We start from the raw sequence: 21530 nt of genomic DNA, 5'->3' as shown, positions 1-21530 counted from the left end.
CTTGCCGTTCTACCACCCCGGTCCACCCGTGACCTTCGTCGACACTGGACGGTAGTTGCGTGTCGTGACCCCTTTCCCTAAGGTCTCGGTCTCACGGTCTCACCCGGGGCGGAGGTGGATGCTTGCCCACTACAGTCTCCCGGGTCTCGTGCTCCAACCTTGAGCCAGCATACCTACCTTAGCTCTGCCCATTGGCGCTCCACTGGCGCTGACTGTCCCTCCTGCCACACTGGACGACGGATTTGGCACTTACACCCACATATTTCCATCGCTGGCTAAAGTAGCAGGCCCGTCCACCTTGTCTCGTCTCGTCCAAGGTCACTCGCGTCTTGACTCGGGTTTGCATCGAGCGCTGTCAGACTTTTCTTGTCTTGCAAACGGCCTTGGACGCCTCGGCAACGCAGGAAATCTCATTCCGAAAAAGACATAGAGCAAGGTATTCTCATGCCAAACATGACTTGCGCTGCGATAATCACCGATTAAACGCCAAACACCAACAGGCGTGTGCTCTGATTTATGATAATCGATAGACGCAAATCAATAGATTGCAAGCGAATGCCACTTTGCTTTCTGTCACTTGTATTTTCTTTGTCTGTTGTGTTTTGCTGGCATCGCAAAACGGCCTCCTCTACGCGATGGCGTAACGTGAAACAAGCAGTAACAAACCAGAATGGTGAATGATAACCGGGTTTCGTTACTAGTGTGCCCAGATTGTGAAATACTTTTTTTTCGCTGGCTGCCATCATTTGCTTGCCGTGACGATGTGATGTACATTCACCCAGATACTCAGACCATCCAACCCGACCCCACCAAGTGAACCTCTGAAGAAAAAGACCATTGCGCCCCCCCAGAGCCTGCCGTTTTGTTATGTGATTCCCAAGGAAATAAAATGAAACTGAGTACGCCGCTGTGGATCGCCTGGTCGCGGTTTACATGACCATATTGCTGTCAGCCTCCATCATGTTGGCTGGTCCTGTTGCTGCCGGCGATTCTGTCGCAATCAAAGTCTCTGAACCATCAAAAGTCGGAGGCGAGCACTGAAGATTCTTCATAGCGCCCTCCGCGTCTCTGCTTACAAGACGGCCTTGACGGAGATCCTCTGCGAAGAGGAAGAAACCCTCCGCGGCCTCGACGAGGTACGATTGTAGTCCCTTGCTTTCCAGCCGAACAATGGCGGAAGAAACAGGGTAATGGTTCTCAATAAATCGGGCCCAGCCGCGTGCCGCGGCTTGAATGTGTTGGTCTTCGCTGATGCGTCTCCAGCCAATGCCGAGGTGAAGTGTGAACTGGTCGATAATTGGTTGCATGGAGTTCTCCAGAGGCAGAGGCTCGGATGTAGACGCCATGGCTGGCTGGGCGACGTCGAGGGTTGGCATGATGGCCTGAGTAAGACGTTGAGACTTGTTGCTACGCAAAGACGGGCGTTGTTGCTGTTCGTGGAGACGTGTGATGGCCTCCTGTGATTTGCGAACATCCTCCTGCGCCGCCTTTTCCTCAACCCAGGTACCAGACTGACTGCTGGCGTCCGCAACGTAGCCACCCTTCTTGATGAGAACCATGCCAGGGCCATACTCCCACTCTTCCTCGGGTTCTTTGGGGGCGGCGTGTGGTTCAGGCTCGTCCGTAACCAGGTTGGGGGCAGCCTCGTCGCGAGAGCGTTTGCGACCGGCGACTCGAAAGCTTGCGGCAGGCTTTGCCGGCGGCGCAGGGCAGCGTTTGAAGGCGGTGGGTTGGCCAAAGGGCGCGGCCTGGGGTGCGTATGGTTCCATGCCGAAGCTCGCTTGATGGGCGGGCTGGGGAGGAAGAGCCATAACGGGTGAAGCAGCGGAAAAAGACCGACCGAAGGAAGACATGGCTGTATTGTTAGACCTGCGCAAGGTAAGTTCAGACTTCAGATTCAAGTAACTCTTTTACGAATCACTACGTGTTAGTAGTTGCAAGACGTTCGTGGTGAGAAGATTGACTGCAAGGTCTGATGGCTGGATGGTTGTGGCGTGTGAAAGGGCCCAAGAACGGCTGCTTCCTTGGTGTATGTCAACAAGAAGGCGATGGCCGGGTGGTGATGGACGATGGGTAGTTATTGGCAGGCAGGTAAAGAAGCCGCGGCCTGGAAATGGTGACAGCGAGCTAGCGGCAGACCCAAGATGATGGGTAGGAGCAGGTTGTTTGAAAGAAGGAGGAGATGGGCAAGGTCGAGGAACCTGTTCAGTACCAGATGAGATGGGAGTCTGAGTAGGCAGGAGAGAAGATGTTAATTGAACAGTGAAAGGCGTCTGACAAGATGGCAGAAAGCAGACATGTAAGAGTTGGCAGATGTATCAGGAAAGACGTTGTCCAAGAGACAAAGACTAGACGAGATGCGGTAGGAGAGTGGATGAACTGGTGAGGAAGAGGGAGGGAAGGGCCGCCAGTAAGTGGACGGCAGCAGAAGGAGCTATCCTTTTGTATCCTACAAGGTCAATTGAGAGACGGAAGGAAGACGCGAGCAACGGGTAATAGGCAGGAAAGGGCCGACGAAAAGGTTTGGAGGGTTGGATGGTGGTAGACAAGGGAACGCCGCCTTCCATTGCGAGCCGTCCTACCCCCGGTCTCAAGTGTTGTTGCCGAGAGACTCTCAGCTTAGGGCAATCTGTTGGAGGTACGTACCTGTCGCTACTTCAACGAGCCTCGTTCCACGATGGCGCGCGAGATTGGGCGTATGGCAGGTCATCTTGAGCACGGGCGCAGGATCCCAGTCCGCCAGACAGGATACTTCTGTTTTGCACGGAGAACACGGGCAGTCTTTGGTGCTCAGGTCCCCACTTGTAAGTTCAGCTCTCAAAATCGAGTTAGTATCTGTCAGCATTTTATGTACCGGCAAACGAGGCAAACTTGGGTCCTTGTTCCCTACGCATCCTTGCCGAATCAGGGCTGGCTGGGAAGCATGCTCGCCCGCAGTTGCTACAGCTGCAGTCTGGCGTCGTATTGCGCCTCGCTATGAAGATCTAGGGATGGGACCTACCCACGCTACCACGATGCGCCCCCGTTTTCTGAATATTCGCTGCTCGATGGCCTCGATACTCGAGGAACGGGACGACTAACGTGACTGCTTAACCACAAGGTACTCAACTCAGCCCTGGCGAGACGGCGTTCGAGTTCATATCTGACGGTGCAGACGCTAGCGGTGTTACAATGTATGGTTTTTGGCCAATTGAAGTAGGTGAAGTCGTGCGTGTGCACAGTCAACGCGTTGAAGCTGGCCTGGGATCCGTGAGTTCGGCGGAGCCACCATCAACGTGCTCTCGACTGTCGACTTTGCGACAATTGTCTTGATTCCATCGCAGTCCTCTTTGTTTTCTACTTGCTACCGAGAGCAGCTGCTTGTCAGGTACTTGTTAGTCTCTGTCTTGCCATGGTTACAGTGTTGGCGACTTGCCAGCGACTCGGCAGTGACTCGGCAGTGACTTGGCACCTTCTCGTAGTCTTTGGGACATGCCTTCCCCCCGACTTGATGCTACAAGGTACGAGGTAAGCTGATTGTCCATGGACGACGGCATTCGTCGTATGAAACCACAACATAATGCTTGTTTGAGCAACCTTCTGAGAGATTCTTCAGTCATAGTGCCGCCAGACAGGAACCCATCTGATCGACAATGTTGCGGCTGGATCCCACCGTCATTCGCGTGACCACCTCAGATGTAAAGCTGTTTGAACATCAGCAAAAGACTGAGGACCGCAGCAGGCGGGGTACCATTGGCCGTTTCAACCCGCAACCATGCAGCAACACAAGTCACCATTCGCAACAACTCGGCTTCCTGCAACACGATGCTGCATCCGCCCGAGAGGTTATTGAGACGTATACCGGTTCACCTGTCCTCGACCCTGACAATGATGATATTGTTGTTATTGATGATGATGATGATGACGACGAAAAGACCAACAGATCCTCCAGTGGCGATGGAAGCAGGACACGGGATGGGCTCTATAATGACCTGACACCGAGCCTATCCACCTCGAGGTTGCCGCTCCCTCTGCCGTTCTCCGCAACAACAAGAGTAACAACATCAACGAACCAACCTGGAAATGTCCGTTGGTGTTCAAGGTTGGGTGCCAGCTAGCAATGGGCTGACCTTCGTTGTCCGGCAGATGATTTGGCTGCCGAGGGACCTGCATTCAAGCGAACCAAGACGCAATGCACATATGGCGCTGGAGACACTGCCAACACGAACACCCGCTGCCCTATATCAAGACAACCACGCAGTGGTAATGCAGGCCTTGCGACAAATAACTATCCACGATGACGCGGAGATGGAGACATCGCAGCTTCAGACGCCAAGCAATCTGTCCGAAGCTCAACACCAAGGACGGCTGCAGGGGGCATATACGGCGCCAAGCAGCAGGCCGCCTCTTCCCCCGAATTTATTGAATCCTGCTTCGAGATCGCCTCGACATGGTGCGAGAGCATCAATTCCTACTGAAGAAATCACTCCCGAGGCTGTCTTGCAACACGGCGGCATGGTAGATTTGGAAGGTTCGGTCTCGCACGGGATGGAAATACGGCGTCTCACGGCAACTTACCGGGACGGACGTGACGAGGGACATGACTCGGCATAATAGAGGCAGGCGAAGCGATGGGAGTAAGGGCTTGGTGCGCAGCTTTTCAAGGCCGCCGGTCCGGCATGAAATTGTCGCAATGATTGGTACATCGGCAGAGGGGTGTTACGGGAGTAAAGAAAGTGCCCGTCGAGCGGAGAGCGGTTTAGTAAGCTACCTTAGCCAAACGTCGCAGAGAGACGAGTGCGGAAAGGCAGCTTGTAAGAGATGACAGATGACAGCTACAGCGGCTGCTCGACATGATAATTTGAGACACCCTTAAGACTCGTCGAATCGTATAGGCTAGTTTTGCAGACTTCCAAATATAATGGTTGAGATTATCACGTTTGTGGAAGCTTTGCTCCGCAGGATACAATAATTATACTGGTATACTCTCACTTCATTGCCCGGCTGTCGTTACCGTCCAGAGCCAGAGGCATCCGGTGATATTCTAGCTAAGCTGAGTGAGCGGGTGTCATTTTCTCATGCATCTGCCACTAACACCAGCAAGAGAAGATGTAGGGGTGGGAGACGTGGTTGGTGGTGGGCTATGCAGACACGCTAGGTAGCATGTGCCCACGCCGCCGCACGCAATCAGCCAACACATTTTGCCCATCGATACCTTACTCCTCCGCTCCCAACTCCGGCCCCCTCTCCGCCCAGGCGAGGAACGATCCCGAGTGACTGACTAGTCCAGTCTCCCCACTTCCGATGAACAATGGGAGTCCCTTCCATTCTGCACCTTTTATTTTCCATTTCCATGACGACACCCCGCTTCACTGCATGGTTGGAAATCTCTGTCTTTCTCTGTTCAAGTGAGAGTTTGTTCTTATTTCGAATACTAAGTGAGCCGTCGGAGATAACTTCTCGCATTGGAGATACTGTTCTAGTTTTGTATTTTCCTACGGCGGCTCTACTGCTTATACCCCTACTTAGCCTTGTACCTATAGACATGACCTCACCCAGCCGCCATGTCCGAACAGAAGCAGAACCATGATAACCTGACGGTTCCTCAAAGTACCGAGCCCAAGGCGAGATATGATATTGAGCCAGAGCACACGGATGAAGCCAGCCAGAGGTTATCGATAGACAGCAAGATGTCCTGGTCACATGACCATGGAAAGGAACTCTCAGCCCTACCAGATCCAGAAACGTTCCGCAGGTACTCTACAAGCCCGTTCCAGAATGGGAGGGCGTCGCCATTACCAGGGGCAGAGTACTCTCCGCCGATATTACAGAGTCCTCAAAAGAAGGGAAAACTGCTGGCATTATGGCAGACCAACAAGGGCGTCGTCTTGGTGGCCTTGTCGCAACTCTTCGGTGCTCTGATGAACCTTACAGCACGGCTCCTTGAGCTCGAAGGCGAAGGGATGCACCCACTCCAAGTGCTTTTCGCTCGGCAGAGCGTCACGATGGTGTGTTGCTGTCTCTACATGTACTACATGAAGACGCCCGACTTCCCATTTGGAAAGAGAGAAATCAGGTGGCTGCTCATAGCTAGAGGCGTGACGGGCTTCTTCGGCATCTTTGGCATGTGGTACTCGATGATGTACCTCCCCCTCGCTGAGGCCACGGTCATCACCTTCCTGGCACCCAGTGTCGCCGGCTATGTGTGCTACCTCGCCCTCCGCGAACCGTTTACCCGAAACGAGCAAATCGGCACCGTGATCGCCTTCTTCGGCGTCGTCCTCATCGCCCATCCGACCTCGCTCTTCTCCGGAGACTCGACGTCCACGGCCGCCGCTACCGCGCCGGAAATCCCGGGCCCGAATAATGGGACGATGACGTCGACGCTACCGGGATTGAACCACCAGGCTACGACGGCGGAGCGATTGACAGCTATCGCGGTTGCGATAGTGGGTGTATTCGGCGCCGCGGGGGCGTTTACGACAATCCGATGGATCGGGAAGCGGGCGCACCCGCTGATCTCAGTGAATTACTTCGCAACGTGGTGCACCATTGTCTGCACCCTTGTGCTCACCACCGCGCCCATGCTCGAGATTGGACAGCCCGCGCTGCGATGGGGCCTGCCGCAGACGGGACGGCAGTGGCTCTTCCTCGTGCTGCTGGGCGTGTTTGGGTTCGTCATGCAGTTCCTCCTCACGGCAGGGCTCGGCACGGATCGGTCGAACAGGGCGAATGCCATGGTGTACACGCACATGCTCTTTGCGGCTGGGTTCGACCGCTTCATCTTCGGGAACGTCATGGGGTGGATGAGCCTCGCGGGCTGCGGGCTAATCATAGGAAGCGCAATGTGGGTCGTACTGACGAAGAGGACACCGGCGCCGAAGAGGGAGGTCGTGGCGGATGTGGAGGTTGCCAACGTCCGAGATACGGAGGCTGTACCGATGTTGGCGGATATGGATGGTGGACGGGATGAGGATTTTGAGCTTCAGAGGGTGAGGTGATGATGTATGACGATTTGACGATGTACGCTGATCAGATATGGGGCCACAAGATGATCAAAAGGAACTCGGGGATTAGATTTACCGGCCAAAGTCTGGCGAGACTTGATAGACGCTTGCAGGAAGGGTTCTTGGGCTAGATTATACCAATATTCGCTGCGGAGCTGGGCAACAGACATCCAAACGTGTTGACGTAGTAGTCCCCACTCAACATGCTGTTTGACGGGGCTTTGCACGACAATTTCACCCGAGCTGTTACTCGACCGAGCCTGTGAGTTGTTAGTACGGCGTGCCCATGATAACGAGCTTGCCAATCTCTTCGAGCCTCCATGCGTAGGTACCTGTGCATAGAGCCTCATTGGGGATAGTATGGAAGGACAGAAGGAAAGGGACAGACCACACATTGTGAGGAAACAAAGCTCTCGCTTTTGGATGAGCACCAAATACCTAAGGTACTGAGGGCCCAAATTATTCCGTACAATAGGTACCCAATCACATCTCATCCTGTAATGCAAATGGCGTTGAAAATGTAGGCTTATGGAAAGAAGAGGTGGATGCGGCCTAACAATCGACGTGTTTGTTTGAAGTCTTGGGAAGAACATCGGGTCGCCGTATCACCTCGCTTCTCGGCGCGAATCTCCTACTTTAAGCGCCCAACTTGTTTCAATCAAAATTCGAATAATGATTTGTGTGCATCAAAGCCCCAGCTTGGGACAGGACAAATAAAAGTGATGTAGAATTTTGGTCAGGAAACACTCACTTCGTCTCCCTACGTGAAGCCGAACTTCGGCGACAGTCTCCGAGCATCGTCGATGGGCCTTTCTCTGGACTGACACCTCAAATCCTCTCCAAGCATATCGTGGCGTGTGCACCCAAGGGGTGACTTCAGGATTCCAGCACGGCGGGACGCTGTTTGTGGGCTATACTGGGTGAAAAGTGTCCTGGTGGGACAGCAGTCTCAACATTCCCGAACGCGGGAACAGAATCGTAATTGAAATTAGCTTTTGAGTCAATTTTGGCTTGCGCACATGGGTTTAGACGGGTTCGATTGCTCATAATGACCCGATGAGAAATTCTTCGATTTGTGAGAGACATTTTGTGTAACGATAGCTTCTTTCCTCTGCGGAATATTCGAAGAAGGTCGGGCGCTGGTGAGTGGTGGCACGTCTTGTACGAAATAAGTGGAAGTCGTTTCGGTCCGTGGATTCCGTGTCGGTCCCTGCTTCGAAATTGTGTACAGCATTCGATTAAGTGACATCCTAGCTCCATCATCTTGTCATGGGAGTTAAAGAGAGTACTATGAGTGCCAATTTAAGTGTTAAAATAGCTTCAATTTCAAAATTTTATCGTAGTGCAAGTAGACAAACAGTAAGGGTTGAGATGAAGTTGAGTGAGGCGCAAACGGGAAGCTATCCACAGGTCACGTGTGGGGTTCCTGGTTCCTAATGTGTTAGTCGGCGCCTGCACTGTGCGCCAGGAAGTTTTGCAGGGATAGAGTGAGGCGCGTCGCCCCAAAATCTTCTAGAGCTTCATCCAAATCTGTCTGACACCAACTACCCATCCTCGACGCCATCGAACAATCACGACCGCAACAAATTTGCCGATAATCCGATCGACTTCCTCGCACACGATTGAATTGTTTATATAACACGAATTGACCGCCGGCACCCGACGCTTCCGCCGTGAAGATGGTCCAAATCAGCGAGGTGAAGGGAAATAGTCGCGAGAACCGCACGGCTGCCCACACCCACATCAAGGGGCTGGGATTGAAGCAAGATGGCACAGCAGAGAAGCAAGCCGCTGGCTTTGTCGGCCAGTCGACGGCAAGAGAGGTGCGTCGACAGTTGATGCTCAAAACCTCATAGTTAGGCAGTCACTAATTTGGCGACAGGCAGCTGGTGTTGTAGTAGACCTCATTAAAGCGCACAAGATGGCTGGCCGCGGCGTTTTGTTGGCAGGCGGACCTGGCACTGGAAAGACGGCTCTCGCTCTCGCCATCAGCCAAGAACTCGGAACCAAGATCCCGTTCTGTCCGATTGTCGGCAGCGAAATTTACTCGACAGAAGTGAAGAAGACGGAGATGTTGATGGAGAACTTCCGCCGAGCCATTGGCTTGAAAGTTAGGGAAACGAAGGAGGTGTACGAAGGCGAGGTTACAGAGCTCACACCTGAGGAGGCTGAGAATCCTCTGGGAGGATACGGCAAGACCATCAGCACGCTCTTGATCGGCCTGAAGAGCGCAAAGGGACAGAAGAAGCTGCGCTTGGACCCCAGCATATACGAGGCTATCCAGAAGGAGAGAGTGTCAGTGGGAGATGTTGTCTATATTGAGGCGAACACGGGCGCTTGCAAGCGCGTGGGAAGATCAGATGCCTATGCGACCGAGTTCGACCTCGAGGCCGAGGAGTACGTCCCTATTCCAAAGGGCGAGGTACACAAGAAGAAGGAGATCGTGCAGGATGTGACGCTACACGACCTCGATGTTGCCAACGCGCGGCCCCAGGGTGGCCAGGACATCATGAGCATGATGGGCCAGCTGATGAAGCCCAAGATGACCGAGATCACGGACAAGCTGCGCGGAGAAATCAACAAGGTGGTGAGCAAGTACATTGATCAAGGTGTTGCCGAGCTCGTCCCCGGTGTGCTCTTCATCGACGAGGTAAGAGAGTTCCGACTGTCTGGTGGTGTCGACTGGGACCGGTGGGGTTAATCTTGAACAACAGGCACACATGCTCGATGTCGAGTGTTTCACGTACCTGAACCGGGCTCTGGAGTCGCCCATTGCCCCGATTGTCATTCTGGCATCAAACAGAGGAATGGCCACGCTTCGCGGTACGGATGATATTGTCGCGGCGCACGGCATTCCGGCAGACTTTCTGACCCGCATGCTCATCATTCCAACCACGCCGTACCAGGCCGATGAGATCAAGCGTATTGTTCGCATCAGGGCCACCACCGAGGGTGTGCCTATTACCGACGCCGCCCTGGACAAGATCGCGGAGCACGGCGTCCGCATCAGCTTGCGGTACTGCCTGCAGCTGCTGACACCCGCCAGGTAAGTTCACGGTGAACTATGACAACTTTGCCTTGTTTCCCACCGCCTTTGCTTCATCCTTTAAAGCTGTTCCCCATCCCCTCCCTGTTGTGGATCATGGATCGACCGGCTAGTGTGAGACATGTGAGCTAACCCCAATGAAAGCATTCTTTCCAAGGCAAACGGCCGCAGCCAAATCGACGTTCAGGATGTGGCCGAGTGCGAAGACCTCTTTTTGGATTCGCGGCGCAGCGCCAGTCTCTTGAGCAGCGAAAGCGGCAAAGCATACATTTCGTGAGACGAGCACGAAAGATAATGGTTGGATGATACGCGAGAAGGAGTCACGGGGACTATGCCGGCTTCTTCCTCGAATGAAGGACGGCGGCGGCGTTGTAAAAAAGAACTTGTTACAATTATCGAGACCAACAGGTAATCCATGGAGTTGTTCTTTGACATGAGATATTCTACTGGGAGAGAGGACCAGTCATCTGTCGAGAAGCGGTCTGGGGGACCCGACTGTATGTGGTTGAATCAGTAAACGGGTGTGGTTAGACGACAGGGCGCAGCGCACGCCTTGAAGCTGCGAGCAAAGGCATTGATTCCTTTTCTCGTTATCCCACTCGGCCTGGCTGGGCGTCCTGAGGTTTGGAGAAGAGAGCGCGCTGTTTGCAAAACAAGACGACTGTCAAGCTTTCCAGATGAGGAAAAAATAGAACCGCCCATCCCGAAAGTTTTGAGACATTACAGGCCGCGAACCAGAAAAATGCAAGTTTAACGAGAGACAATCCACGCACCGCTAATGCCAGTGCCAGTGCCAGTGCCAGTGCTATTCTTCCCCAACTAGATGGGAAAATGCCCTTCACGGCGTCCTGTCTTTTCTTGCTGCTCTCCCAGAGTTCCCGTTCTGAACCCTGGTTCCCCCTTCCCATCCGTCCATACTTTTGCGTCTGTCATCAGAGACATCACCAGCGCCAAACGCATTGTGTCCTGCCGATCAAATTTTAAAATTTCTAGGACCCAACAAGTAGAAGAATGAAGCAGAGGAATTTCCTCATGGACCCAGGTTATCCACCCTTCTCTTCTGTTCATCACGTGGGAGATGTGTCCAACCAACCTAGCCTAATTTCGGCCCGGGTTGAGTGAGGAGAGGGAGGGGGGCAGACTTCTTCCATTGTCTTTGTTCCTTTACCGGGGCGTGCTTATGATTGAACATTCCAACCGGGGAGGACAGCGCTGTCCTCCTCTCGTTGCATTCATTCCTTTGCCGGCGCCTTTAATCTTCTCCCCCGGTACACAGTCCTCATTCTGGTCCTGGCCACACCCACCCCAAGGGTCATTGTTTCTGACGTCCCACCAGCGCAAGAGTCTGCAGTTGGTCTGCAGCTTCCTTTGAAGAGAGGGGCCGGCTGGCAAGACAGGGACAGGAGGAAGAGCCCAGTAGCGGCGGCAGAGGCAGCGGCTGCTGCATTAGTAGCAGCAGCAACACATGCGGGATGGACATTGTGGATGGTCTGGGCTTGACTGTATTGCTGATGGCGTGAAAGAACGAAATGCCTAAAACAACATGGGGGGGAGGAGGAAAATCCGACTGCTTTGAGCAGCACAACGCTTCCCTCGTCTTTCATCCAACCAGAATAAACCTCCACCCTCACCCAACGTGACTTGAACTTGAAGACGAAGGGATATTCTTCAAAGTCGCGTCTCCGTGTCTCGTCGTTGTTCATACCTTTGAGTGATCATTCATCTTTTGCGTCCTCGTCTGGTCGCTCTTGTTACCGCCACATCCTTTCCCGCCTTCTTCGGCTTCATCTTCGGACTTGGGACCCGAAACTTGCCCATTTCTTGTTCTCAAGGTCGGAGGGCGAGAAAGGCATTTGCCCATTCCTTGGCCCAGATTCTCTCTCTCTCTCTCTCTCGCTCTCTCTCTACAACGCTCCATGCGAATGGAACGCCTGGGCGAGTACTAGAGAAGGGGCAGAAAGAGACGACGCGGGCACCGGCCACCACAGGGCAAACGCTTCTTCACAAAGGATCCCATTTTCCTCATCTGCAACGACCTTGGGTCTCCGGTACATTCCCGAGACACATTTCCCACCCCCCCAAGGACCATCATTTTCTCTCTCGCGCGCCTTCAGCTTCCCCTTCTCACCTCTGTTCCATTTCTTCATCTCTGTTCGTTCGTTCGTCCTCCCCGCCTCTCCCTTTGCTCACCACTCAGAACTGTCTCCTTTCCTCCTCCTCGCCGCCGGTTACCCGTCGTTGTTGGGGCTGGTCGCTGTTCGTCGCCGGGGTCTCAACAGCATCGTACCGCCCGCCCTGCCTACCCTGATGCCCTTTCTCCCCCATAATGGCAACCTCCATCTTTGAACATAAAGTCATTGAGTCAGACGGTCATTGTCTGCTCGATTTCTGCTGAATGAGTAGCCGTCGTCTCGATATCACAAAGGAGAAGGGAAAAAGGTCGGAGTGGACAATAAGCCATCAAACAGAGGTGATCTCGGCCCCGTCTCGTCTCGTTCCAATTTCCCGATAACTGTTTCACCTGTCTCTCTCACGTCTCTCAAATCATTGCTGTCTTTCCTGCTCGCCCAAGTCCACAGCTACGCCGATTCACCAACTCTCTTCAAACCCAAATCCAACCCTAGCATCCCGTCGTGTCTCTCTCACCGTCAACAGCGTACATCCACCCCTTGTCTCTTCTACCTACTTCTACTTCTTCAAACGCCCCCTTCCGAAGCATGGTTTGTAAGTCCAAACGTTGCATAGCTTCGAACGCCTCGCCCGCTTGTCCCCATTTCCTACTCGCATCCGTTTGCACACCTGCAAACCCTTCCAACCCAAAAGATGACAGATGTGGTCTACACTTCTCGGCCACAGCGGTCAACCTCTTTCTCCGGGGATATCTCTGTCCACTCGGTCATGGAACGAAGAGCAAGTCAGGATACGGACGAGGGAGCAGACTCCGCAGGCTTTGCTGGCAGTCGCGCGAGCAGAAAGCGTGCTGCGTTCATCGATATCGAGGAAGCGAATAGCCCCAGAGTGAGAAATTTCAGCTTAGAGACTGAACCAATGAGTAGCGAGGGGAGCAAGGACTCTATCTGTCTCTGCACGCCCGCTCTTAAGGTTCCAAGGCCTCGCAACGGTGAGTCGCACATCCTTTTCTCTTCGCCCACCATCATCGGTCGACATATCTTCGTCACAAATCTGGTCTGAGACCGGCCTCCAGGGACTCATCTTTGTCGGACAATCCAAACAGACTGCTAGACACTTGTGCAATGCCCGTTGGCTGACTTGTTCTTTGATAGCCTTTATCTTGTATAGGCAGCACCACCAGGCCCAGGTGATTGCCGACCACCCAGGTCTTTCCAACCCAGAGATATCCAAAATCATAGGAGAGCAGTGGAGAAAACAGGACCCAGAAGTCAAGGACAGCTGGAAGCAACTTGCAGAAGAGGAGAAGCTTCGACACCAACGACAATACCCGGACTACCGGTATCGACCTCGCCGCGGCGGTAGGCCCGGCAGTCGACCAGGCTCGTCGCCCTCGGCTGATTCAGGACAGTGCACCAAGTGCGGTGGCAGATATATCGCAACACTGAGAACACCGTCCACGCCGCTCGGCACACCAACAGCCGCAAAATCGAACATGCAGCCCAACCCCCCGAGCGACATTCGCAGCGGCGACAGCGATCACCTCCGACGTATGTTACCAGGAGGGAACCAGCCTTATCAATACCAACATAGTAACGTGCAGGAGGTGGAAGAAGAGTACGAGCCAATGTCGCCATCTCCCGAGCTCAAACGACGCCGATTCAATGCCGCAGGACATTATCAGGCAGTCTCTTCACCCGGGCCATACACGGGCCATCCTCTATCGAGGCAGCCCAGATCGTCGCTGAGCACGCCTCCCACGCCGCCGGTCGCCAGTTACGGACCGTTGCCCGGCCCATCGTCACTTGCAAGGACCGGGCATGGCAATATGGCGCCCCCTCCACGACCGCATCATCCAGCATACGCAGGGCCGAGCCGTGGCCCGGGTTATGATGAGAGTCTTCGACTGCCACCCCTGCAGACCCAGTCGTCCCCGCCACTCTACAGAGACAGCGATGGGAACGACCGCCCGAGTGCACACCCAGTGACTGGCTTGGGCATCGCAAATTTGAGAGATAGCAATGCTAAAAGCCTCGAGGCAAAGATCATGAAGATCCCTTTCTGGAGCAAGCTCATGGTCTTGCAAAAAATTAGTCCGACTTTGGCTCCGCCGGGGCCGGACAGCCCTGACGTTGAGATTCGTGGCGCAGTCGTCGCCGTTGAAGGAGCTGATCCTCGACAACTGGAGCAGGTGGGAACGGCAGTGCACCGGTCTCTCCTTGGCTTAGGCGAGATCGATCTGAAGACGTGGAGCGATGGACCAAGCACGCCGGTGTCTATCCTATCAGCCGAAGAAGACGTCAAGATGAACGACACCGCCTCTGTTGGCAGCAGCAGGAAGAGCAGCCATTCGCAGCTCAACTTACAAGCCTCAGACCTGTTCTCTGACTACATGGAGACCATGTTGAAGTGGCGTGTAAAATCGCGAGAGATCATCAAGCACGTATCCACTAGGCCGGTTTTCGGACCGGACGCGCCTCCGCTCACGAGACGGGCATCGGAAGGGGAGGCTGTCGGGTCCCGGCACAACTCGATATCGGCACCCTGCATCAGTAAAACGCCAATCGCCCTGCTCCCTGCGGGATTCAGCTTGACCATGTCAGACAAGTACGCTTGCACAACACCCATCAGAGATTCCTACGCCCCGGTCGACCACTGGCAATGGATGTCGACTTTGTGGAGGGGAATCATTGGACCGGACCTCGTCATCTACGTGAATTCGGTGGCGGAGGAAGAAGTTACTCGCGGAGGCGCCGTTGAGTTTCAAGGTCCCGGTGTCATGGTGGTTAGGATTGCGCACCAGAAGTCGCTGGACGAGAAGACCGGGCGGCGCATCTCTTTTGAGGTGGTGGAGTGGATTCGAGGAGGTAGCTACCAGGAGGGATTTGGGCGAGGTTGAGGTTGCCACAAAAGCGAACTTAATAATGTAATGATTTCAACGGGATGGAGTGACGAATTTCCAGATTTTTGCTTTTTTGATTGAGACATATATTTGAATTTTCCTGACAATAGGATAGCGTAGGCGTAGATAGGAAAACCAAAATACTGAGCATACGTACTTAGTTGAATACTGAGACGGCGAGTGCAAGTGTGAATGCATCTGAAGAGGTCAAACCATTTCTCCCTGTGTTGCATCGAGAGCCAATCTGCCGCGCAATGACAATTTCATCGAATAATACGTTCCACGAGTGTTGCGCTGAAGGGTATGAGACTTTCTTTGAAGCCCGTTTGCTTTGTGGTAAGAGAAAGCATTGTCGACTGCCTTACTCTACGTCAATTTATGCAATTATCTTTCTTAATATGGTTTAATTTCATAGGAGGAGTAGCCAATCAGGCGCAGGCTTTGTATTGACATCACCCCAGATGAACCCCTTGTCACCCCCACCTTACCAGTTACTACCTTAGTTGCAGGCGCCAGAGCAGCAGCAAGCTCCAAGCTCCTGCGCGTTTATCCGACTGGGACGCGCTCTGAGTGGCTCCCTAAGTGACATCCAAACACAACGTAATCGTCCAAGTACACATCACGCATCACGACGACGGGGCCTCAACGACTGGCCCATGCCACACGACCACCGACAGTAATTACGAACATGGTTATCTTCCAGTAGAGTCACAGTTGCGAAACAATGTCGGAGCTCGCAATTGGCCAGACGGTGCGTCTATCAGACGGCCGTACTGGCATCGTGCGCTTCGCCGGTGGGACGCATTTCGCGAGCGGCGATTGGGTGGGCATCGAGCTCGAGGATGACAGCGGGAAGAACGATGGAAGCGTCCAGGGAGAGCGGTACTTCGACTGTGTCCTCGGACATGGCATGTTTGTGCGCCCGACGACGTTGGCTATCATCGCCCAGGCGCCTGCTCCGACGTCGAAGCCAGCAGCTCGCAGGCCTAGCCGGCCGAGCAGCTTCAACCCAGGTGCTGGCCGAACGACCAGCGATACGGGACTGACCAAGAGAATGAGCCTGAATGCTCCAAGTCCGAGCCCGGGACCTAAGGCGCCACGGCCGACGAGCACATTGAGGGTGAGTATGCAGATACCTCTGTGTATTAGGAGCAGCGAGTAACAATGTGCGTGCAGTCACCCACCAAGTCACCCACAAAACAGCTCGGATCAGCGACATCGAGTACCGCGCCATCGCGAACCACCACACCGTCCAATACCCGCACACCAGCTGTAGCCGCCAAAACGCGGCCAAGTGTGGGAACCTCTCGTAGTTCCATGGGACCTCCGCCAATACCTACCACCAGAACAACAAGACAGCCCTCAACATCTTCGGCGCCAACACGACCCACCCCCGGCAGGCCAGCGAGTGGTCGACTCTCCATGACTGGACGGACGGCCGGTTCTGCGAGAAGGCCATCCGCGGACCTGGGAGCTGGGAAGAATGCCGACAGCGGCGAAGATGGCGGTGCCACGTCGCCCAACAAAGACGGCGAGACAAGCCCGGTGAGAGCAAGGACAAAGGCTTTAGAGAAGCTCACGTCAGGCTCGGCGTCCACTACGCCTACGAGCTCAACAAAACCAGCGCCAACCGCCCGTTCTACACCAAATGCCGCCGCTGCGAATAGAGAAATAGAGGACCTCAAGGCCAAACTTAAAGTGCTTGAGAGGAAGAGGTTGGAAGACAGGGAGAAGTTGAAACAGTTGGACCAGGTTCAAGGCGAGCGGGACAGGTTCCAGTCGATTATAGAAAAGTTGCAGGCAAAATACCAGCCTCAGCAGAGCGAGAATAATGAATTGCGGAAACAGCTGAAGGAGGCAGAGGAGAGGTTCGAGTCGATCGAGTCGATGCAAATGGAGCATGAGACCGCCCTAGAGCTAGCCACGTTGGACCGCGAGATGGCTGAAGAGACGGCCGAGGTTCTTAAGGTTGAACTCGAGGCTCTGAAACAGAAGTCGGAGGAGCTGGAGCTCGAGGTGGAGATTCTCCGGGAAGAGAATGCAGAGTTCGGCCAGGGCATGTCGGCGGAAGACCGAGCCAGCACCGGGTGGCTACAAATGGAGAGGACCAACGACCGTCTTCGCGAGGCTCTGCTGCGATTACGTGACCTCACACAGCAGCAGGAGGAGGAGCTCAAGGACCAAATTAAGACATTGGAGGACGACCTCCTGGAATTTGGTACCGTCAAGGAGCAATTCAATGCGGCAAAGGAAAAGTTGGCTCAATCGGAGGCTGCCGTTGAGGATCTTCGGCAACAGCTAGACAATGCTTTGGGCGCCGAAGATATGATCGAGGACCTCACGGAGCGGAACATGAGCATGTCTGAGCAAATTGAAGAACTCAAGGCTGTTATCGAAGACCTCGAGAACCTCAAGGAGATCAACGACGAGCTGGAGATCAACCATGTCCAGAACGAAAAGGAGATGCAAGAGGACCTCGACTTCAAGGATAGCGTCATTACAGAGCAGGCCCGACGGGCGGGCGAGCAGGAAGAGGCCCTGGAGGACATGGAATACACCCTGTCTCGATTCAGGGGACTGGTAACCAGCCTACAGAGCGACCTCGAGGACATACGGGCGTCGCACGCTGTGACGGAGACGGAATCCGAGCAGCTTAACAGCAAGTCCCGCGCTATGATGGACCTGAACATGAAGCTCCAGATCTCCGCCTCCAAGGCCCAAGTCAAGACCATCGACCTCGAGCTGCGAAGACTGGAGGCTCAGGAGGCCGAGCAGCACCTGGAGATTGTCAAGATGTTCCTTCCCGACACTTACAAGGAGGACCAGGACTCTGTGCTTGCACTGTTGAGATTCAGAAGATTAGCTTTCAAAGCAGAGCTCCTGCAGTCATTCATCAAGGAGCGCGTCAACGGCCAGCCCCACCCCGGCCACGAGGATGACGTCTTCTCTGGCTGCGATGCCATCGACAAGCTGACATGGGTCGCCTCTATGTGTGAGCGCTTCACTAACGCCATTAGCCACTGCTCGATCGAGCAATTCCAGCGGTTCCAGAACGCCTTGTTCGAACTAGAGCCGGTGGAGCGTGCGCTGAACGGATGGATTGACGGCTTGCGACGGGATGATCTCAAGGAGCAGAAGTGTGCGGACGAACTCCAGCGCACGATCGCGCTCATGTCTCATCTCGCCGAGGTCCACCTCACCAACGAGCTGCCCGACTTCGCCGAGGACACGTACATGCAGACTGTCGTTATGCAGAGCCATCTTGAGTCTGCGGGGGCCACCTTCGCTGCCTTGCGAGGAATGGTACAGAGAGCTGTACCCTCTGAGTCCGAAGACGACGAGATGGCGCAGCACTTTAGCAAGAAATCGGAGTTTGTCGTCACCCAGACCCGGAGTGCCAAGGTCATTGCTGGAAAGGCTGTTCGGGCTCTGCAAGACCTCAAGTCTCGCTCGCTAGCGTTGCCGCAAGAGACGAAGGAATCCTTTGAGCAGTGCCAGGAGGCTACCCAACAGCTGGCGGCTTTGGCTCGTGAGATTGGCTCCGACTTGCATACGCTCCTGCACGAGGAAGGTCGTAACGAGCCCTTCACGTACCGCGAAGTCCAAGACACAATCTCCAAGGCCACCACCAAGGTCACCATGTCGAGCGAGTCCGATCTCTTTTCGACATACCTGTCCAGGCTTCGTACCCTTACTAGCCAGATTTCAGACCTGGCCGCGCTCAGCGCAGATTTATCTCAGACACAAGAGTTTGAAGTCAGCCCTGCACCGTGGAAGCTTCGTTCCCAGGAGCTCAAGGCCATCAAGACGATCCCTGTCGACGCGGAGGAGGAGATGCGCCGCCTTAAGGAGGAGCACAACGAAGCCCGCGTGGCGATTGCACAGCGCGACGAGAATCTCAGCACGGCCAACCTCAAGATCGAGACCCTCGAGTCGAGGATGAAGGACGCCAATGCCAAGGCATCCCGCATCGAGGACCTCGAGGCGCAGATCGAGGCTGCCAAGCAAAAAGCTGCCAGCTTAAAGGAGGACATTGACAAGCAGGACCGCGAGCTCAAGACGCTGGAGACGGACCGCGACAAGTGGAAAAAGATTGCCGGCGACAGCAAGGCTTTCGCCGACGGTGCCGGTGCAGCGGGCGCAAAGGCCGGCCAGGAGCGAGCGGTCGCCACGGCGCGCGAGATGGATGCTCTCAAGAGCGAGATTGCGAGCCTGCAAGCTGCCGTGCGATACCTCCGCGAGGACAACAGGCGCGCCAGGACGACGGAGCAGCACAACTACGATTGGTTGGCCGAGCCGCTCACCAGGTCGCCATCTGTCGTTGAGCAGCGCCGCGCCCTCGTCGTAGCGGAGGGCAAGGACGTTCTCAGCGAGCTGGTCAAGTTCACGACGTCCGCCCGCGTCTATGACCTCGCTGCCCTGCCGGAGGACAAGCTCGCGTGGAAGCCCGCGCGCAGCACGCCGCAGTATCTCGCGGCCAAGCAGAGGGAGGACCTCGCGGCTTGGAACAGCTGGCGGAACTCGGTGCTCAAGAAGTCAGAGGTCGTGCTGGGGCGCAAGGACGGCGCGGCGGCGGAGAAGAGGCAGATGATGAAGAGCGTGGCGGCGAGGTTGCAGATCCGTCTGCCGGACGTGGACGGCAAGACGGTGCCCGGCGGCGGGAGGGATGTGCAGATTATGGGATCGCGCGAGTGGGAGGGGATACAGGGCCGACTGGCGGCAGTATGATTATCAAGCAAGCGACGGTTTGTGGTAAGATGACTAGTAGTAGGATGTTCGATACCCCCGACCGAAATCCCCCAACCCTTATTCTTCAGGTTCTAGTGTCTCATGACTGGGTTCTTTTGGTGCAGCTTTTCCATGGTTCCGCATTTGTCCCTCCGTGACGTCGTTATTGAACGTTGACTGTCGACCTGGTCAGACCTCCATGGCCACGCCTAGCCAGACTTGAATGAGGCCGCCCGCTCCCCCTTCTGGTTCCCCCATGAACCGCACCTCGGTTGAAAGCTCTTTCAATTGACAAATTCCTTCAAGCCTTGCCCTTGCCCTTCTTCTTCTTACCCGCCTTCTCCTCACCGCCGCCACCGCCGCCGCCGCCCAAAGCACCGCCCTGAGCCTGCTGCATCAGCGCCGCCATCGGATCCCCACCCCCCTGCATCTCCTTCATCATATCCTTGAACAGGTTCTCGCTCACGCCGCCGCCCGTCATGGCGGGGCTGATGTACGGCAGCAGCTCGCCCATCTTCCAGCCCCGCGGAACAGCGGGCCTAGGCCAGGGCTTGCTCGGGTCGTGCGCCGGCGCGCCCTGCACGCGCGCCTTGAGCGCGGGGCTGTCCTCCGTCGTCGGGTTCCTGCGCAGGTGCTCGGCGACGAGGATGTAGAGGTGGTGCTTGTTCTTGATCTCGGGGGACCCCGCCGGCCGCGCGGACGCGCTCGCTTTGCCGCCGTTTTGGCCTTGCTGGCCGCCGAAGCGCGTGCGAATCTTGACGCGGCCCGGGTTCGACCAGTCTTTTGGGTGGAATTTGGCGGGCTCAAAGAGCGTGGGGAGGCGGAGGGAGGCGCACGCGTTGACGATTTCGCGGGCAATGGGGTTCTCTACGGCCAGGGACTTTGGCACGCGGCGGCCTTCGGCGCGGGTGCGGCGGGCGTCAAAGTAGACTGGGTAGAGACACTGGAAGTCTGCGTATTGTTTCTGGTCGACGGTCGTTTGGAATTCGGAGCCAGGGGCGCCGGGGCGAGGGGCGGCAGCGGCGGGGATGTTGGAGGGGTTGATTTGAGTTGCGCGGGCGGCGGCGGCTGCTGCTGCTGCTGCTGATGAGGATGCAGAGGATTTGGGCTCGACGCGCCGCATAATGTCGTGGTCGGCGAAGTCGTCAATGTCGCCTTCGGAGGGGTCTGATGCCTCGAGGTCGCTGTCCTCGACCTCTTCTATGCGTGGGTGCGACATGATGTCTGTGTATCTAGTTGGTCGCCGTTCGCCTTTTTGGTAATGGTGTGCCGATTAACCTCGTAAATCGAAGCTATCGACCGCGCCGAGTGCTTTCTGTCGTCTATGCAACCGCTGGTAACCTCGTCGTTGGTGGGTTGGGTCGGGTCGTGCGTGGGATGTGAGGTGAGGATACAGTTGTCGACTGAAGAGGAGGGCTCGCTGCTAGTCCCCTCTGGGATTTTGGCCCAAGTGTGTGGGGTTGGGAAGACCACGGTTCGTGGTGGGGTTTGCTGAAGTGGCGGGGTCCACTATCCGGCCGGGGTTCGGCAGACAGGGCAAGCAGCTTTGGGTCATCTACACTTATCTTACAGCTAGAGCATCATTTAATGGCTCTGCAAGGTCACAGCAGCTTTATTTCGCAATGAATTGATGCCTGAATACTCCTTCAAAGCTTCACATGATGGTCAACATTCTGAAGAAGTATCTCAATGTATAGCTAGCTCTATGGAGCGAGCTCGAAGTGGTGCAATTCTCTAG

General features: G+C 55.2%; 8 protein-coding genes across 8 annotated transcripts; 5 read left to right on the top strand and 3 right to left on the bottom strand.

Annotated features, from left to right (window-relative positions):
• Nucleotides 1-929: 929 nt before the first annotated feature.
• CORC01_04298 (uncharacterized protein) lies at nt 930-1853 on the bottom strand (the record flags this gene model as incomplete). Its single annotated transcript, XM_022615946.1, has 1 exon — nt 930-1853. The coding sequence occupies one exon, from the start codon at nt 1851-1853 to the stop codon at nt 930-932; it is 924 nt and encodes a 307-aa protein (XP_022477461.1).
• A 1779-nt stretch (nt 1854-3632) lies between these two features.
• On the top strand, nt 3633-4457 carry CORC01_04297 (uncharacterized protein; the record flags this gene model as incomplete). The annotated part of the gene is made up of 3 exons (XM_022615945.1): nt 3633-4068; nt 4126-4242; nt 4303-4457. 3 exons carry the CDS (start codon nt 3633-3635, stop codon nt 4455-4457), a joined length of 708 nt encoding a protein of 235 aa, XP_022477460.1.
• A 1086-nt stretch (nt 4458-5543) lies between these two features.
• CORC01_04296 (integral membrane protein DUF6) lies at nt 5544-6980 on the top strand (the record flags this gene model as incomplete). Its single annotated transcript, XM_022615944.1, has 1 exon — nt 5544-6980. The coding sequence occupies one exon, from the start codon at nt 5544-5546 to the stop codon at nt 6978-6980; it is 1437 nt and encodes a 478-aa protein (XP_022477459.1).
• A 1685-nt stretch (nt 6981-8665) lies between these two features.
• On the top strand, nt 8666-10309 carry CORC01_04295 (uncharacterized protein; the record flags this gene model as incomplete). The annotated part of the gene is made up of 4 exons (XM_022615943.1): nt 8666-8809; nt 8869-9636; nt 9701-10032; nt 10177-10309. 4 exons carry the CDS (start codon nt 8666-8668, stop codon nt 10307-10309), a joined length of 1377 nt encoding a protein of 458 aa, XP_022477458.1.
• An 887-nt stretch (nt 10310-11196) lies between these two features.
• Nucleotides 11197-11445, bottom strand: CORC01_04294 (uncharacterized protein; the record flags this gene model as incomplete). The annotated part of the gene is made up of 1 exon (XM_022615942.1): nt 11197-11445. A coding segment is annotated over one exon (249 nt), but the record flags the coding sequence as incomplete, so codon positions are not given.
• Nucleotides 11446-12855: 1410 nt separating this feature from the next.
• On the top strand, nt 12856-15061 carry CORC01_04293 (HMG box protein; the record flags this gene model as incomplete). The annotated part of the gene is made up of 2 exons (XM_022615941.1): nt 12856-13153; nt 13317-15061. 2 exons carry the CDS (start codon nt 12856-12858, stop codon nt 15059-15061), a joined length of 2043 nt encoding a protein of 680 aa, XP_022477456.1.
• A 727-nt stretch (nt 15062-15788) lies between these two features.
• Nucleotides 15789-19792, top strand: CORC01_04292 (CAP-Gly domain-containing protein; the record flags this gene model as incomplete). Its single annotated transcript, XM_022615940.1, has 2 exons — nt 15789-16184; nt 16241-19792. 2 exons carry the CDS (start codon nt 15789-15791, stop codon nt 19790-19792), a joined length of 3948 nt encoding a protein of 1315 aa, XP_022477455.1.
• Nucleotides 19793-20093: 301 nt separating this feature from the next.
• CORC01_04291 (signal recognition particle subunit SRP19) lies at nt 20094-21011 on the bottom strand (the record flags this gene model as incomplete). Its single annotated transcript, XM_022615939.1, has 1 exon — nt 20094-21011. One exon carries the CDS (start codon nt 21009-21011, stop codon nt 20094-20096), a length of 918 nt encoding a protein of 305 aa, XP_022477454.1.
• Nucleotides 21012-21530: the final 519 nt, after the last annotated feature.

This window comes from Colletotrichum orchidophilum (assembly GCF_001831195.1).
Source record: "Colletotrichum orchidophilum strain IMI 309357 chromosome Unknown Scaffold_28.1, whole genome shotgun sequence".
Classification (NCBI taxonomy): domain Eukaryota; kingdom Fungi; phylum Ascomycota; class Sordariomycetes; order Glomerellales; family Glomerellaceae; genus Colletotrichum; species Colletotrichum orchidophilum.
Note: the sequence above shows the minus strand (reverse complement) of the source record. Positions and strands in the feature narration are given on the sequence as shown.